At 41.6% G+C, this 17,339-nt stretch overlaps 1 protein-coding gene across 1 annotated transcript in view; it reads right to left on the reverse strand.

Moving 5' to 3' along the window:
• UTP20 (UTP20 small subunit processome component) overlaps nucleotides 1-17,339 on the reverse strand; it is a 92,419-nt gene that overhangs the window by 63,942 nt on the left and 11,138 nt on the right. Inside the window, exons 12-21 of the mRNA XM_037160095.2 lie at nucleotides 15,339-15,517; nucleotides 9,404-9,559; nucleotides 9,188-9,276; nucleotides 7,583-7,688; nucleotides 5,536-5,686; nucleotides 5,204-5,266; nucleotides 4,234-4,392; nucleotides 2,869-2,945; nucleotides 1,312-1,391; nucleotides 829-1,072 (exon numbers count right to left, since the gene is read on the reverse strand). Coding sequence (XP_037015990.2) covers nucleotides 829-1,072; nucleotides 1,312-1,391; nucleotides 2,869-2,945; nucleotides 4,234-4,392; nucleotides 5,204-5,266; nucleotides 5,536-5,686; nucleotides 7,583-7,688; nucleotides 9,188-9,276; nucleotides 9,404-9,559; nucleotides 15,339-15,517 — 1,304 coding nt within the window. The remainder of the gene's footprint in view (nucleotides 1-828; nucleotides 1,073-1,311; nucleotides 1,392-2,868; nucleotides 2,946-4,233; nucleotides 4,393-5,203; nucleotides 5,267-5,535; nucleotides 5,687-7,582; nucleotides 7,689-9,187; nucleotides 9,277-9,403; nucleotides 9,560-15,338; nucleotides 15,518-17,339) is intronic.

The raw sequence follows: 17,339 nt of genomic DNA on the forward strand, positions 1-17,339 counted from the left end.
CAACCCAGCAGCCAGAACACTCCTGAAGAAACCCTAAGTCACGCCATCCTGTTCACACCTTCCAGTGGCTTCCCACTTCACTGAGAATAAAAACCCTGGCCCTTACTATCACTCAAAGGTCCTACATGGCTTGGTCTCCTGTTAGCTTTTTGCCCTTGTCTCCAGCTACTTTCTCAGGGGTCACTGCTGCAGCCACTCGGACTTCCTTGCTGTTCCCTGAACCAGCCCTCCATGTGTGGTCTGTGGCCTGCTGAACTCAACCCTACAGCATCTTCCGTCGGAAAACATGCAACTATTGATTAACTAGGACCATTCTGCACACTGCCTTATCTTTAGTTTTAAAGCAACCCAATTCCCACACGGCTTATCTAGTCAAAATGGAGCAATCCTCCAGAATGTTGCTATTTTTCTGAGAGCACATTTCTCAGCTTCTCGGGAAATAATAGGAAAGAGGTTTGAAACAGAGGCTGAAAAAGAGGCTGGATTACTGAAAAAAACTTTGAGGCAACAGGCAGACAATAAAACAATGAACAAACAGAGAGAAATAGCAAGGTCTTTGTACACTGAGCTCACTCAATGTGGCCCTTTTTATTTTGTAACGTAAAATATTTTATTAACATTCTTTGTCGGCCAGTTACATTCATGTAAAATTAAGTGGTGAACATAACTAGTTTAGTTGTTGGCTGACACAGCCAGGGCTTTACAGATGGGCCAGTGATTTACAAACATGGCAGGTGGACAAAGAACTCAGGCAATCTGATACATTGTACCTTCTCTTGCATGCACTGAGAACATTCAACCAGGAACATATTCCAGGAGATCACTTACCTGATAAATCTCAAGAAAAGTGGGGAAAGCTCCCTGGACCGTGGTTCTACCCTTTCTGGAAATTTTGCCAGAGCTTGCCACAGCAAAAATCGGAAATTGGTGTGGTCCAGTCTTTCCTGACAGTTGGTTCTCAGTGTCAACTGCTCAAGGTAAAGTGCTCCAACATCTCCTTCCTGAGTTCTCGCCCAACTTTCACCTCCAACAGACTTCTCCTCATCTCCTGTATCACTTTGCAGTTCTTTCTCTGAAAGAAAAAAAAGTCATGCAACCACCAGAGAAATGTTAACATTTGTCCTTTCTGTTTCCTTAAATAACACCATTTCTTCCTCCAGCAATACAAGGGAACCAAAAACCATACCCAAAGGCTATTGAAGATAATACAGTTCTCATTTATGTTCCCCAACCTGATGAGTAGTTGGGCAGTAAAATTCGGCTGAAACAACCACTGCTCTTTCCAGTCCGACCCGACACCCCCTGACATACCAGCATGTGTAGCTGCATTTTCTAGATGTTCATAGTAAACTTTCCAAAATTTCTTATTTTCCATTTCATGTGCATGAGAGCTAAGAAAAAAGATTATAAAACAAAATATATGAGATGACCCTTATTTTGAGATATAGGGGAAAAAAGAGTGAAAGTATATAACTAAAATGTTAATCAAGTCATCCCTAAATGTGAGGTTATAAAGAACATTTGTATTTTTCTATATTTTTCAAAATGCCTGCACTGATCACAAATTATTTTTAAAGTCGTAAAATACTAAAAGACATATTAAAAAACCTAAGTAGATATTCATAAAAAGGCTATTTTTCAAGCTCAATAATGGGAATGGGGCATGGGGTGTGAGATATAACCCATTAAGTAAGGACAAGCCTGTACTTAGAAACAAAAATCAAAAAACTCAGTTTGTTTACAGATAACTTTAAAATGTTGGCTTTTCTCCCACCAAATTCAAATATACTTATTAACACAAAGGCAAAATAAATATTCACTAACTGCACAAAACATAACTTTCAGGGCTTCAAGAAATTAGCTCAATCATATGTGTTCACATAATTCAATATCCTAGCAATTGTACTCTCAAAGTGTTTATATTATTTTTTGTGCTTAGTTTCCTAAGAATATGCATTAACTTTACACAAGAAACAAACTGTGTATATTGCTGACTATTTGTAAAAGACAAATCAATTTTTAGCCTGAAGGATGAACCCGACAGTGAGCGAGTCCAGCCAGACACGGAGGACCGTAAAAAGCACTCAGGAACTGGGGAGCTAATAATTTTGATAATGGGCTATTGGTAACACGTGTCAGATTCTTGCTTAAGTGCAATAAACAACACTATGAAGTTGGTGTTAGAGGCCTTGCTTCTAGCATGCTGGTCTGATGGCTTTAAAGGCCAGTAAATGGCAGACAAGGTGGTTCCAAATCGGCAAAGGGTTGCTTTATTCTGCTTCTGTCAAAAAAACTAATAGTTAGGGTTTTGCGAGGCCACACGTGACGTATTTCCAGTCTGACAAAAGGCCAGGGCAGACCATCTGAAGTCAAACATCTGCCAAAGAACAGATTTCTACATATGAGGCTCAACATACATATTTTCTATGTGATTATTAAGGTCCTTTTTAGAGCTAAAGGGACTTTTGGATACTAGACACAAGAGTTTTAAGTCCTTATTTTTATATTAAAGTTTGGCTTAACGATTCAATATATATAAATCAAAGCATGCAATTATTATATAGTACTTTGTTACTGAAAAAATTCAACAATACGGATGTATCATAAAAAGTACAAGTAGATGGTCCTTCAAAGTTATTTCAGCATACAAAGAAACAGACACATAACATTTAAACTGTTGAAAAACTTGGCATCAGACAGAATAATTCTTATTTATTTTTTCTTTGCCTTGTCCCACAAAGGATTTATGGTACTATAAATATTATACACATTTACTTATTTAAATCACACCTAGAAGGATTATAATACTGGTTCCACCACTCTGCAATAGTTAAAACATAATAGCTTCATATATTAACGCATGCTTACCTTATGAGTTCAATAACAGGATCCCAGAGAGCGCTGAAGTTAACATACAACATGCCTAATAAATAGCGAAGTGGCACCTGCAATTAGACTCATTTAGTAAATGGGTAATGAACTACAACAGAACAGCATCGGGATGCGAATATCCCAACTCAGACAACTGGAGGTCTGGAAAGAGGCTTATGCTTTACCAAAAAGTTGTAGGTACAAATTAAAGAAGCAGTGATTAATAATGTTCCGACTCTCCCCAAAATGCCCCTTGTTATTTAACACTGAAAAATCACTAAAGCAAATGTAGTATTCAAACTCACTCCAGATGTTCACGCTCAAAGGATGTATTTAAATAAACAGATTTGACTCATGACTGAGTTCCCTAAGGAACACTGCAATCCCATCACCTTAAAAGACAAAACTTGAACAGTAATCAGCAAAGCACAGATGGCAAGGAACCCAAGCAAGTCTGCAGGGAATGGCAGCTGTGGCTTCACAAGCAGATGTCTGTGCTCTCAAAACCATGCATTAGCCCTGGCCGGGTGGCTTAGCTGGTTGGAGCATCGTCCCATACACCAAAAAGTTGCGGGTTCGATCCCCGGTCAGGGCATATACCCAGGTTGTGGGTTTGATCCCCAGTTGGGGAGTGTGCGAGAAGATCGATGTTTCACTTTTACACCGATGTTTCTCTCTCTCCTTTCCTTTCTCTCTAAAATCAATAAACATACCCTTGGGTGAGGATGTAATAAATAAGAAGAAAAAAAAAGCCATGCATTCAAGGAGTTGCATTCAAAGGTCTAGAGTTTTCTCAGTCACCTTTTGAAATGAGAGGCATTGCCAGCATCCTCATGTGCCAGGGAGGCATCATGCAGAATGGCAGTTCTATTAGAATTTGGGGGTGGGTGTCTGTAACTATTTTAGCAGCAGAACATAACACAGGATAGTAATACATAAAGCAGAGTAGGAACAGAACTGCTCTGATGGAACAAGACGGCCTCCAACTTGGCCTTCTTGCCAAGGGGATCCGTGATGTATCTTCAAGGGTCATGGACAGAACATCTTGCTGCTGACTTTGTGCAGCAATGGAGTAATGTGGAGAAGATCGGGCTTTAAACATCTTGTCCAGTCCTCCTGTCATCACTTACTACCTACCTTCACAAACGACACACAGCCTCAGGAGAAGGGGAATAGGAAATTACTTCCGCCCCTGCTGAAGTGGCTGACAGACCATCTAACTCAAAGGATCTGAGAGAACTGAGGATTTATCCAATTTCAAAAAGTATTAGTTTGGATGACCACTTGGTATGTTTCTCTTTTCAAAGGCCAGCCAAACAGATCTAAAGGCAAAACAGAGGAAAAAACAAAGGTGTCTTGTACCTCCTGCAGCGGCCCATCAGGGACTGTGGTCCGCACCACATCATGTCTGAGCTTTCTCAAGTGCAGAAGCTTCTCTCTGTAGTCATTCACAGTTGCTGGGACCAGTTCTGCCTGGCGCAACACCTCGAAGGCAGACTGGCGCCCCAGGGGCCCATCGTCCTAAACAGCCAGGGGGAAGGGAGGAGATGTGTCAGTATCTCGATTCCCCCAAAAACCATTAAATGTGACCAAAGGTCTAAGAAATAAAAACTTGGACGAGTTAATGTTTTAGGTAAAATAAGCAATACGTTTTTGGGGGGAGGTGAGGGTAAATGATTCGTTTTTCCTCACACCACTGACTTTCCAGTAGGTAATTCAGGTTTAGAATGTAGCATAGAAATAATGAAAAAAAAAATAGGAAAGTAATTCTAAAAAGAATTCAAATAGATTGATAACATCTGTTGAAATGAAGAAAATGTGTGTGCATTTTCACTATATATTTCTACCTCTGATAGAAGTAATTTCTACCTCAAGAAATAATTGTCTGCATCATAGAAATACTTCCCTATACAAACATATCTGTGTAAGGATGTTTACTGCGGTATTACCGGAAATACTAAAAAACTGTGAATAACCTACATAAGCAGCCATCAATAGGGAACTGGTTAAATAAGATATTTTAAACTGTGGGCTGCTATTCAAACTTCAAAAGAAAGGACATACGATGAGAGGTAATGACACGGAAAAACCTTCGTGACACCATGAGTTTAAATTACATGTATATAAAAGTCTAAATTAATATTCACCAATTAATGTGGCTTTTCAGTGGTGGCCTTTGTGTGGCGGGAATAAGAATTACACAAAAAATTGCAATTTTTATGGTAGATATTTACCAAGTGAATGTTCTGTGAAAGTCTAATTTTGGAAATAAAAACATTTATCAGACAACATGTTGAAAAAGTTATCCAAATTGAACAGTTACAACTAATACCTCCATTAGTTCCGGAAGTCGAACTTCGAAGTGGTTTAGGATTCTTATTGTTAAAAGCCGAATCTGGAGAAAATAAAAGGAACGTTTCAAAGTCCAAAGTTTAAAGGTAAAAAGAAACTGATGAAGAGTCAGTGGGATCTAAGTTTTACAAGATTATGAAAAATGCATCCCAATCAGACCGGCTGCAATCAGCATGCAGGTCGGTGCTCAGGAATCACTGCGGGAACCAGAAACCACCCACAGCAGCCGTTTCTGAAGGTGCTGTTACGACCGCGGGCAATCCACGCAAACAGAAACCCAGAGACAGGAAGCCTGCCACGAGCCAGTGTTACCTTGGACACGCCAGTTGAAATGTTTGCTTGTAACTTGGGAAATAATTCCATCAAAGCTTCTTCAGAAAGTGGCCCTTTGCAGCCACATAAGGATAATCTCTGATAATAGAGATCAGCCAACAGCAACACGGCCGGCTCCGAAGGACACAGTCTGCAACAAGATATGTATTAGGCCCAAACCGTCCCATACACCACAGAGCAGGTGGACCACAACAGAATCCACAGAAAATTACCACTGACGAAGGGAACGGAAAAGGGAACAGACGAGAGTTTTACTAAGACGTTTACCATCATTTTAGAAATCAATCTAGTGACATGCTCTAGGACACACAGCAGGTTAGAGGCAGAGGAAGGATTAGAAATGCTGTTCTGACTAAAATCCAACGTGGTCTTTTCAGTCTACATTGTTGTAAATTATAAGGACTCTGAGCTACTGAGGGAAGCAGTGCAGAGGAGGGGCCCAGCACCCAGGCCCTGGGTAGGGCAGCCCCGTCGCCCCTCAGCAGCATAACCCTGGGCAAGCTGCTTAACCTGTACGTGCCACCCTCTAACAAATATTTACTGGGTGTCTGTGATGTGCCAGTGACCCGTCTAGACACTGGATACATGGGTAAACCAAAGACAAAGTCCCTGTCCTCCTGGCATTTATATTCTAATCGGGGAAGGCAGCCAGTAAGTAAATAACAATCAGCCAGCGTGACAGTGAGGAGTGTGGTGGAGAGAAGTTAATCAGGGAAGGGAGCCTCGACTGAGAGACTGGGCTGTAAGGGTGGAGGGGGGTGGGGGGTGAGGAGGGGTGCTATTTGATATGGAGGTAAATGTAAAGAGGTCCTAACTGGTTTCTCTTATTCCCCTTCAGTCTCTTCTCAATACAGCAGCCAGGGTGATCCGATTTAGGCCTAAATCACACCCTGGACCCAAATTCCCTTATGTTCCCTTCTACTAAAGTAAAAGTCAAGGCCCTACGGGGGCCGAAGGTCACACACTGCCTGCCACACCCACCTCTACACCCTCTGTCCCACTGCCCACTCGGTGCTCAGCTCGGCCTCGAGTTCCTGGTTGCTCAGACCGGCCCTCTCCCCCATCCCCTGCCTCGGACACTCACTTCTCTGTGGGCTGGAGGACAGAGAGCCCCCAGAGCTCCAGTGCCCTCGCTGCTTCCAGGTTTCTGCTCAGATGTCTCCCCGTTGGTGAGGCCTTCCCTTCACTTCTTTAAAATGCTATTGCCCCCCAACCTCCAGACTCTCCCTGTCCCCTGCCTCTGCTTTAATTTTCTTATCACCACCTAACATGCTATTTATTTTACTTATTTACTTGGTTTATTGTCTCGTTTTGTTAGCATGTTAGTTCCACAAAGTCAGGGAATTTTGGGTTTCGTTCACTGTCTCCCAGTGCTTAGAATAGGGCCTGGTACAGGAGAAAAGCGAGTGAATATTTATGGAAAGAAGAACAGGAATAAATCTGTTTTTAAAACGCAGGAGAATACAATGTTCTGAACCTCAGAAACAGAAGTGAACTATGTTACCAGGTTTTCAGAAGGCCTGTCCTTTAGAAAGGGTGCTAATACGGGTGAGCGGTGACTGGCTAATGGTCCTGTGCAAATACCCTAACCAGAAACTTAAGAAAACTGGGCTGTTCTGGCACTCGAGAGGGCCACAGGGAAGGTTTCTGAAATGTCGATTGCTTCGAGCTGAGAGACAACGCGAAGGAGCAGGAATGTGTTGTGTAAGAGCCACGCGACTCCTGACAGAAGGTCAGCACTGTGCAGGGTTGTGGCTGGGGGCACCGAGCCCCCTTCACGGATCCTACACCACCAGGTCACACACACAGGAAAACGCCCTTTACCCAGATGAATCTATACTTACAGACTGCCAAGAACTGTATTTATCTTAATTGGAGCATTTAAGTCGATTATAAATCTGCTATGTGAATATAGCTCAGGTATAAAATAGATCGAAATAGGACCTATTATGCCCAAGGGTTAACAAAAACCTCGGCCTTCATAGTTTATTTGTTATTAAGGTAAATGGAGAATACGTTTACTCACAAGACTAAATTCTTCACACGTTCCACAGGAACCAAATTAAGAAGTTCAGAAGATTCTTCTAAACTTAGCAGAGTATTTACAGCTTGACAAAGAACAAATAAGATTCCTGAAGGCAGAAAAACCAAAGAAACTGTATTACTTGTATCTCTGACACAGTAACTACCAGACAGCTCATGTATATGACACTTTATTTACACCAACTTCTTCAATTTGAGCCTTCTACAGAATTATTTGTCAAATGCCAGAACTTAGCAGAAGGGATCTAAACCCAAAAGGTTACAAGTCTTGTATTTCAACTTTCTGGAGAGAAAAACAGATTTAGAATTAGTGAACCAAAATGTGTGTCCCATGACCTGAGATGAAGAGGAAGTTCAATGGTCCCGCTGATTGGCATGATTGAAATGAGAACTCAGGAGGAGGGGAGAACGGGACTTTGTAAGAGCTAAGACACTATCTTCGTATAACACCCGCGTGGATTTCGTGCCTCCAATTCATAAGGCATCCCATATCCAATGGCTACTACCCATAATCCACTTAATTAACATTAACCACACCTTCATTTAATGCTAGAACAGACACTGGCAAGCTAGGACCAACAAGTTAAATCGTGTAGGTAGTCTGTTCTCACATGGCTGGCAAGGTACAGTTTTCTTCTACGTTGTTAAAACGTTGTTTAAAACAAACAAAAATATACTTCAAATCTGAATGTGGCCTACAAAACCTAAAGCATTTACCAACCGGTCCTTCGCAAAAACAATTGCCAAGCCCTGCGCCAGACTCGAGACTGGTCCATCCAGTGGAACTTCATACAACTCAGGCCAAGGAGCAGCCAAGGTCCATGTGGCAGGCAGCCAGCCAGCAGTCACGGGCGGATGCGCCCTTGAAACATGGTGAGTGTGCCTCATGCTCTAATGGGTACTTAGTATCTCACACAGAGTCTAGCATCTTAATAGTTAAGTGAATGAATAACTGCTGTTAGAAAAAAAAAATACTGTGCTAGAATAAAACAAAACACCTACTTTTAAACTGCTGTTCTCAGCCTAGTGAGGAGTGATGTACAAGAATACAACAGGAAATGCTGTTTTGGGCAGAGAGGCCAAATTCTGCCTGCAAGGGTCGTGTTCCTGGAGGTGTTGTGCTTAAGCTGAGTTTTGAAAGATATGTGCGAGTTCACCAAACAACAGAGACCTAGAGAGAACCACAGGGAGAAGGAACAAGGGCATGTACAAGGGCAGCCAGGTTGGAAGAGGAAGTGTGTTGCTCAGGACAAGCAAATGCCTGGAGCATGAGGCACACATCAGGAACAGACTGGGCATGGAGACCGGGAATAAAAACACAGGCTGGGGCTCAAGAATTGCCGGAGGTCCTCGTTTCTTTGACTTTCAGATGCAGCTTATGTTCAAGCCGCCCTACCCTGGCCACCAGGTTACAAAGTGCAAGTGCAACACCTCCCCCTTGCCCTCTTTTCCCCCGTATCTCTCATAGGTGGTTATGCCAGGACACAATGCAAGTACTGTTCTCTGGCATTCTGTGGATTTACTGACACACAATGACAGGGTGTGTCAGTAAAGAAAGACAAGAGAACACATGGACATTATGACTGACCTTTACCAAATCGGCCTCTGTCAACAGCCATGAAGAGTGACTCGGTGAAGCATGTGACCAGTGGTATCACCTTCTCTTTCTCGAGAGGTCTATCCAGGAAGTGGGGAAGAAAAGGAAAAGTTCAAACTGGCTTTTCATGGGACAGCAAGGAATAGCTAATAAAGGTTTTACGCAACATGCTAAGCGTCTCTTTGAAAATAATACATATTTTCTCACCTAACGTGAGGTAACACGACAAGGGATGCCCAAGAATGTGAAAGGCAAGTGGCGTCTTTGTTGGGGGGTAACTGAATTATAGATAAAAGATGGTCCAGCACTGGGTTCTGCTCCTTCCCTCCATGGGCTCTGGTCTTCTTCTGCCTTACGTAGGATCTGAAAGACGGAAAGATAAACAAATATTTCAAATAGAACAGAATGCAATTGCTCTTGCGTTAAGAAGTCGGAAACACAGTGGGGCTCCTTGCCACGCGCGCCTCTGGGGAAGGAGGAACTGATGCAGCGATGGCTGAACATGCACCGCCAAACAAATGTGTATCATTTACTGACTTTCGGCGACAGACTTTTTCAACCCCGTTGGTTCTGCTTTCTTCTATTTTCTACTTTAACTTGCTTCGTAACGTAAAGTACTTCCTAGTTTTAAGTATTTCTGAGTGTTGTGCAGATAAACATTCGGAACGGTCTGGCAGAAGATGACGCCTGTTGAATATGGTCGGTAGGTTAATAACATGGGATAATAATTTATACCTTAATTTGAAAATTTCACCTAAAATGTCATACGATGTACTTGAGTGTGACACTGTTACGTTAAAGAATTACATGCTTATGATTTTGTAATAAAAGATTTTATAACAAAAAGGGGCGTTACTTGTGCTGGACCCTGTATTTTTAAGAACTGGAGAGTTAATTTATTGGAATAAACTGACTGCACCATCCTCTCTCCTTTTGGACTTAATATTACCATAGTAGTTCCCCCCACCCTTTATCTGCAGTTTTGTTACAAAACTTCGTAAACAACTCACGTATTTTACATTGTGTGCTGTTCTCAGGAGTGTGATGAAACCTTGCTGTATCCAGCTCCAGACCACCCAGGATGTGAGTTATCTCCTTCTCTAGCTTCTCTACACTGAAGAGAAGGGGCCACCAGCCCCTTTCTTATCAGTTTCTGATAAGAAACTGTCTTGCTTATCAGATACACTACCAAGATATCACAGTGCTCTTGGTCAAGGGACCCTTATTTTACTTAACACAGGCCCCAAAGCACAAGGGTAGTGATTCCGGCAATTCGGACATGTCAGAAAGACGCCGCTCGGCACCTCCTTTAAGTGAGAAGCTGTACAGTGAACTGTTCTGTGAGAGGCACACCACATTCACATAACGTTTAGTGCAGTATATTGTTATAACTGTTCTATTATTGGTGGTGGTTGTTAATCTCTCACTGTGCCTGAACTGTAAGTTAAACTTTATTACGGCACGTATGTATGTGAAGGAAAAAGAACATAGTACATGCAGGGTTCAGTACCAGCTGAGGTTTCAGGCGTCCACCCACTAAGGGCCTTGGAATGTGCAGCTAAGGAGGGAGCACTGTACTTCACAAATGTGCAACGATGTCGCCAAGTTACTGTAGTACGTACACATGACAAAAGTCACTAAAAGGATGAGGATTCAAAAGGAACTTTCTATGATGCTTTAATCTGATAAATGGTTACTCAATAATGTTTCTGACCTGACATTCAGTTTTAAGTATCTGTTACTTTGGCACTCCTCTTGTTAGCTTCTTTTTATTTTTGCCAATGAAATATACCTCTGTCCTCTTTAAGACAGAAATGTAATCAAAAGAAAAAACACAGGAACATGTAAAATGATATTTCTATAATTTATCCACCATGTCCAGTTTGCTTACTTGTTACACAAGAGAAATGGAATATCAGGTTTGTATTCTTTTTATCATTAAAATGAACAGGAAAGTTGCATTCCACCTTGTTTCATCCTTACCAGGATATTGAATGTCTGAAGATTATGATAGTTATTTTCCCTTGCAGTTTCTAAAAGTTACTGCATCTTGGTATATAGTCTAATGCTAACCATGACTGAATAATCTGCAAAAATCTGACAAGTAAAATATCAAGATGCTTTAAGAAAGTGCGTCCTTGTTCACTATGCCGTCCCCTCATTTCGTCCATCTGCCACAGCTCCTCCAGTAAAATCCACTCCCCTCGCCTCGTTCTGTGAGGTTCTCAGCAATCTGAGCCCCGTCTACTTCACTCATTCCCTCATTCCAGCCTCCTCCCAGCCCAATGCTCCTTATCCACACGGACTTTCTTTTTGTTCCTCGCACATCCCGGGCTTATTCCCAGAGCCTGTGCAGTAACTCTTCCCTCTACCTGGAAAGCCCACGACCAAGCCTTTCTTGGCCAGGCTGGCTCCTTCCATCGTTACAATGGACTCCAAGGCCCCTCTCCAGAAAGGAGTACTGCCTTTCCACTCCTTCGACACCTGCTTTATTTTTCCTTTTTATCACTGTGTAAAATTACCTTGTCTGTTTCCCTGCCTCGCACACTCCCTGCACCCCAAGAATGTCCTCTTTTCAAAAGGAGAAACCTTTTGCAAGGTGACCCACCATTCACATGTACCCTATTTCTGTGAAGGTGACAGAAGGTTTTTCAGAGAACTAAACACAGAAGCGGTGGCACTCGCCTTGTTCGTATGCCTGCACTAATTTTTTTACACTTATCATGTCACATTCTAAGAAGGATCTGAGATGGCTGAGAGCACAATGTGGAGAGGTCTGACCTGCAGCCTCAGTTGGGCCCTGGGCTTCACCTCATGGAGGCTGACAGAACAGCTCACTCCCACTGCCGGGAACCCATAGTTCTGGTCACTTGCAAGGAATGTGTGTGTTGGAGATTAGCTTGGTGTTGCAAAATCAAGAGAGAAGTTCCAAGGGAATAATTCTGTAGGGGTTACTCATTACCTATTCCTAAGGAGTCAGAGCTCAGTGAAATGGAGTGTGTTCTCAAAGAGAAGCTACTGTTGAGGTCAGCAAGATCAGCAAAGTGTGAAGAACAGGGGTTTCTTCAGAATCACAGCCTGTTTAGGCTCGAAGCTCACTCTGTGGTGTGACTGGGGGGACAGTGACACCCTCCTCTAGGGATGTGCTGTTGCTTCAAAGCTGATTACTCAGCACGTACTCACAGAATGCAGCAACAGGTCCAACTAATCCAAAAGAAGTAAAAGAATCCTTTATTCCTACGTATTCCCATCTATAAACACAAAAGGGAACTGGTTTCCTAATTTATAATTTCTAGAAGCATACCCACTCCAACTATTTGAAAGATGGCAAGAAGGATTCTTCCACATGTTTATATAAACTTTGTTCTCATGGTCCAAAGACGATGCATTGTTTTTAATAGAATTAAGAAAGTAATCCATGGCCATTCGAACAATTCAAACATTGAGAAGGTATAGAATCTAAATGTTAACGCCACGTCTTTCTTCCTCGTGCCAGCCTTGTGATAGAAACAAAGCCAATGGTTTTGCGTTTCTTTATGGAGATGCCAATTCTCCCCAAGTTCATCTACAGACTTAATGCAATTCCAAACAAAATCCTGGCAGGGTGGTGGTTTGTTTTTTTTTTTTTGCACGCATGCATAGGTAAATTTCTTCTAAAATTTATATAGCAATGCAAAGAAACAGGGATAGCTGAAACAATTTTGGAAAGGAATAAAGTAGAAGAATATCTTCTCAAGATTTTTAAGTCTTATTTTAGAGCTATAGTCACTAGACAGTCTGGTATTGGAACAGGAAAGACATGCAGGTCGATGGGACAGAGCAGAGTCCAGAAACAGACCCACACGGATATGTCCGACTGAGTTTTGACAGAAGTACAAATGCAGTTCTGTGAGGGGAAAAAAGCCTTTTTGGCAAATGTTGTCAGAATAGTGGACATCCATAGGCAAAAAAAAAGAAACCTAACCAAACCTCATACCTCACATAAAAATTAACTCAAAATGAATCATGGACTTACATGTACAACATAAAACTATAAAACTTTCAGAATAGGAGAAAATATTTTGGACCTACAACTAAGCAAAGAGTTCTCAGACTTGACATCAAAAGCATTATCCATAAAAGAAAAAGAGTTGATAAACAACCTCATCAAAATTTAAAACTCTGCTTTATGTGAAAAATCTTTAAACAAAAAAACACAAGCCACAGACTGGGAGAAAATATTTGCAAATCATGTATCTGACATAAGGACTTGGTAAAGAGCCCTGGTGTGAATTAGTGAATTGAGCGCCAGCCAGCAAACCAAAAGGTCGCTGGTTCAATTCCCAGTCAGGGCACGTGCCTGGTGTGAGCCAGGTCCCCAGTAGGGGTCATGTAACAGGCAACCACACATTGATGTTTCTCTCCGTTTCTCCCTCCCTTCCCCTCTGTCTAAAAGTAACTCCATGTAAGGAAAGAAAGCAATGTTCACAACAGTGCTATTTACAGTAGTGCTGGAAACAGCCTAAGTGCCCATCAGTAAATGAGTAGATCAAAAAACTATGGGACATTTACACAATGTATGGATGGAACTGGAGAGCATTATGCTAAGTGAAATAAGCCAGGTGGTGAAAGACAAATACCATATAAGTGGAACCTAATCAACAAAACCAACAAATCAGCAAAATAGAGATTTGGAAATAAAGAACAAACTGAGAGTGACCAAAGGGACAGGGGGATAATGGGGGAAAAGGGAGCAAGCAAAGGAACATGAATAGAGGACTCATGGGCACAGACAATGGAGGGGGGTGGAGGGACTGGGAAGGAATGGGGAAAAGGCGGGACAACGGTCACTGAACAACAGTAAACTAAAAAAAAAGAAATAAAAGAATCAGAAAATGGGTCAAAGAAATGAACAGGTATGTGGATGACAAGCACATGAAAAGATATTCAAATCATCAGTCATTAGGGAAATGCAAATTAAACCACAATGAGGTGCCACCGAGTCCTGAAAGACCGGTGAACACGTAACAGCGTCGCCGCCAGGTGCTGTCCCTCACACTGCTGCTGGCGACAGGGAGTAGCACAGCCTCTCCGGACAAGCCTGTGGCAGTTTTTCAGAAAACTAAGCCTGCACTTTGCACATAACCCAAGTCCACTTTGGGGCAGTTGTCTCAGAGGAACAAACAGTTACGTACAGGGATTAATTATGCACAGGAATGTTCCAAACAGCTTCATCCACAATGGCTGAAAACTAGGCTTGACCTAACGGTCTTCCAAAAGGTGACTGATTGATTAAACAATAAGCACGTGAAAAGGTGTTTGACATAAAACAATGAATGGATTCCTGAGGCACACAACTTGGGTAAGTTTCAAGGGAACTGTGTTGAATGAAAAAAGCCAATCTCAAAAGGTGAACTGTACAACTCCATTTATATAATATTCTTAAAATGACAAAAATGGGGAATAAATTAGTGGTCCCCAGGGAGGTAGGGATGGAGCGGGGAGCAGCCGTGTGAGCATGGCCAGCAGAGCACCAAAGACCCCTGCGGTGACGGAATGGCCCTGCACCGACTTCCTGTGCTACACCTGACTCGACCTTTACAACCATGTACATACACACACGCACACATGTTAAGTGCCTGCAAAACTGGTAACTCTGAATAAGGTCATGCAAGGTCAGGTCTTTGATGTCCAGTCTAAGAATTCTTTGCCTAGCTGCAGGCCCCAAATATTATATAAATGGAATTGTGCATTGTACAACGTCAGTTTTCTACTTGTGATATTGCAGTGAATTTATATAGATGCTATTGCCAGCAAAAACTGGGTGGAGGGTATATGGAACCTCTCTGTACTATTACTTGCAATTGCACATGAATATACATATTTTTTTAAAAGGCTAAAAAAATTTACCAGTCACATTTTCAACTTACTATCCTCCTGACATTATGTAAGTTAACCTATTTGTATCCTCCATGTATTTTCCTGTGGTTTCTTACACTTTTTAACTTTGCCAAACGGGATCATATTTTACACACCATTCTACAATTGCTTTTTCCACATATTATGTCACAGATATCTTTGCAGTTTTTACAGCATTGTTAACATATTATTTTCCAGTGGGCCATCCCACCAACAATACAGGGGATGAAGAGGGAGCACTTACCCCGCTGTCTGCTGTGAGAAAACCAGAGGGTACTTCTCAATTGCCATCGAGCCGGCTGTGGGGGGCGCAGCTTTGTTCAGAATGAGCTTGGCCAAACTGGCCAGAGCTTCATCTTTGACTGTAGCGTCATCAATCAAAAAACAATTCTCAATATATAAAAGAAAACTGGGTAGAAAAAGCTAAAAATAAGAAAGAAAAATTATACCTATTAACAGACATAAACTTCAGAACACCTAAAGAAAAGAAGTTCTAACACTTCCACAAAGGAAAACATAGATTATAACCAAGGATCAGGAATCATAACAGTATCAGACCCCTCCGCGGGAACCACGGAAGCCAGAAGACAACAGAGCAATGCCTGGAAAACTGAGGGAAAACGACCATCTCGAACTCCATACCCAGCCTACGAGCCATGTAGTGTGAGGAGAGAATAAAGACAATTTTAAGTGTACTAAATCTCCAAATTTTACTTGCATTAACCTCTGAAGGAACCTCTGGAGAATGTTCATCAAAATAAGAGCGTAAACTACAACATAACACCAGAAAGATGTGGAATCCAGGAGACAGGAGAAAGGCAAAGGGTCTTCCACGCTGACATCTGTGCAGTGGGCTGAGAGAACTGCCCAATCAGACTTGTAGTGCTCCAGGGCAAATGCCTCTGGAGGAGGAGGAAAACACCGAGCTGCCGAAGGGTGGACGATGTGCCACATGCCATGTGTCACCGGACGACATTCCACCACGACGCTGGACAAGGCTCGCTCACTGACCAGCCAGCCAGAGAAAACCATTCCCAGTTGTTAAAGAATGGGCAAATGCAGGGCGGAAAAAAAGAACGTATATAAGAAAAGAATATAATTATTAAAAAGTCCATTTTGTAAAATAATAATTAAGTATATAGTGAACATGAATTCAGCCAAAATTTATCATGTAGCTCTAGCAAGATGAGAGATGGAAAGCGACCAGAATCCATCCCCCATGGGAGGAAGTCTGCGGAGGAGGGCTACAACTAACGCATGGAGGAACAGCGGTAAGTTCAAATGACTTAAAATATAAAGTAATTTCCAGAAAAAAATTGCTCAAAATCATGAGGTGGTTTATTACTGATGAGTAAGATGGGAATGGAAATCAAGTGGCTACTTTTTAGCCCTGTTTGACTTTAAATTTTAAACACCATAGGGTTCTCTGATACATTTTTTTAAAAAGACCACAGTGAACAGGAAAGAAGGAGAAGATTCAGTTGCTAAAAACAAACAAACAAACAAACAAACAAACAAACAAAAAACCACCCAGTGAAATAAAGGGCCTGCACTGGGCAGGAGGGAACAGGGCTGGAACATGTACAAAGAAGGTCTCTGTTGCTGTTGTTCTGGGACAAATGGTAACATATATTACTAGGGGCTAAAGGGGAAAATGAGAGAACAGAGATAAAGAGAGAGGTTCCACGAAGTATACTGTACGATTACCAGTTAGAAGGAATGGCAAATATTTGATGGATGTGAGGGAAAAGAGATTAAATACATTCAGGATTTGATGAGTAAGATTTGTCTCATTCCATCAGGCATCTATTTTGTAGCAATGAAATGAATTGGCAACATTCCTCCAATGCAGTGATCTAGAAACTATTTTCTGTGCTTCCAATCGTAAAAGTTCCTTAAACTGTTTCTTATTTCCAATTTTACCACATGGTTCTATAACTTCCAAAAGGATTATTTAAAAACAAGCTGGTTCCTGAAACTAATATAAAATTGAATGTCAACTGAAATGAAAAAATAAAATCAAGCTGGTTCCCTAATATCATTTTAAATGCCTTGGCATATGAAGTAAGATTTCATTTGTGACCTAAAATTGGAAACATACATGTAATTGTTTTAAAAAGTATATATGAATAAAAACATCCAATACTTACTCTGTTTCTCTAAACAAACACACACACAAAAACAATCACAGGATTTTAAATTTATCATGACAGATTCAAAGCAAAACAAAGCAAAACTTAGTATC

Source organism: Artibeus jamaicensis, unplaced genomic scaffold, assembly GCF_021234435.1.
Source record: "Artibeus jamaicensis isolate MK-2021 breed Jamaican fruit bat unplaced genomic scaffold, CSHL_Jam_final contig_233, whole genome shotgun sequence".
Taxonomy (NCBI): Eukaryota; Metazoa; Chordata; class Mammalia; order Chiroptera; family Phyllostomidae; genus Artibeus; species Artibeus jamaicensis.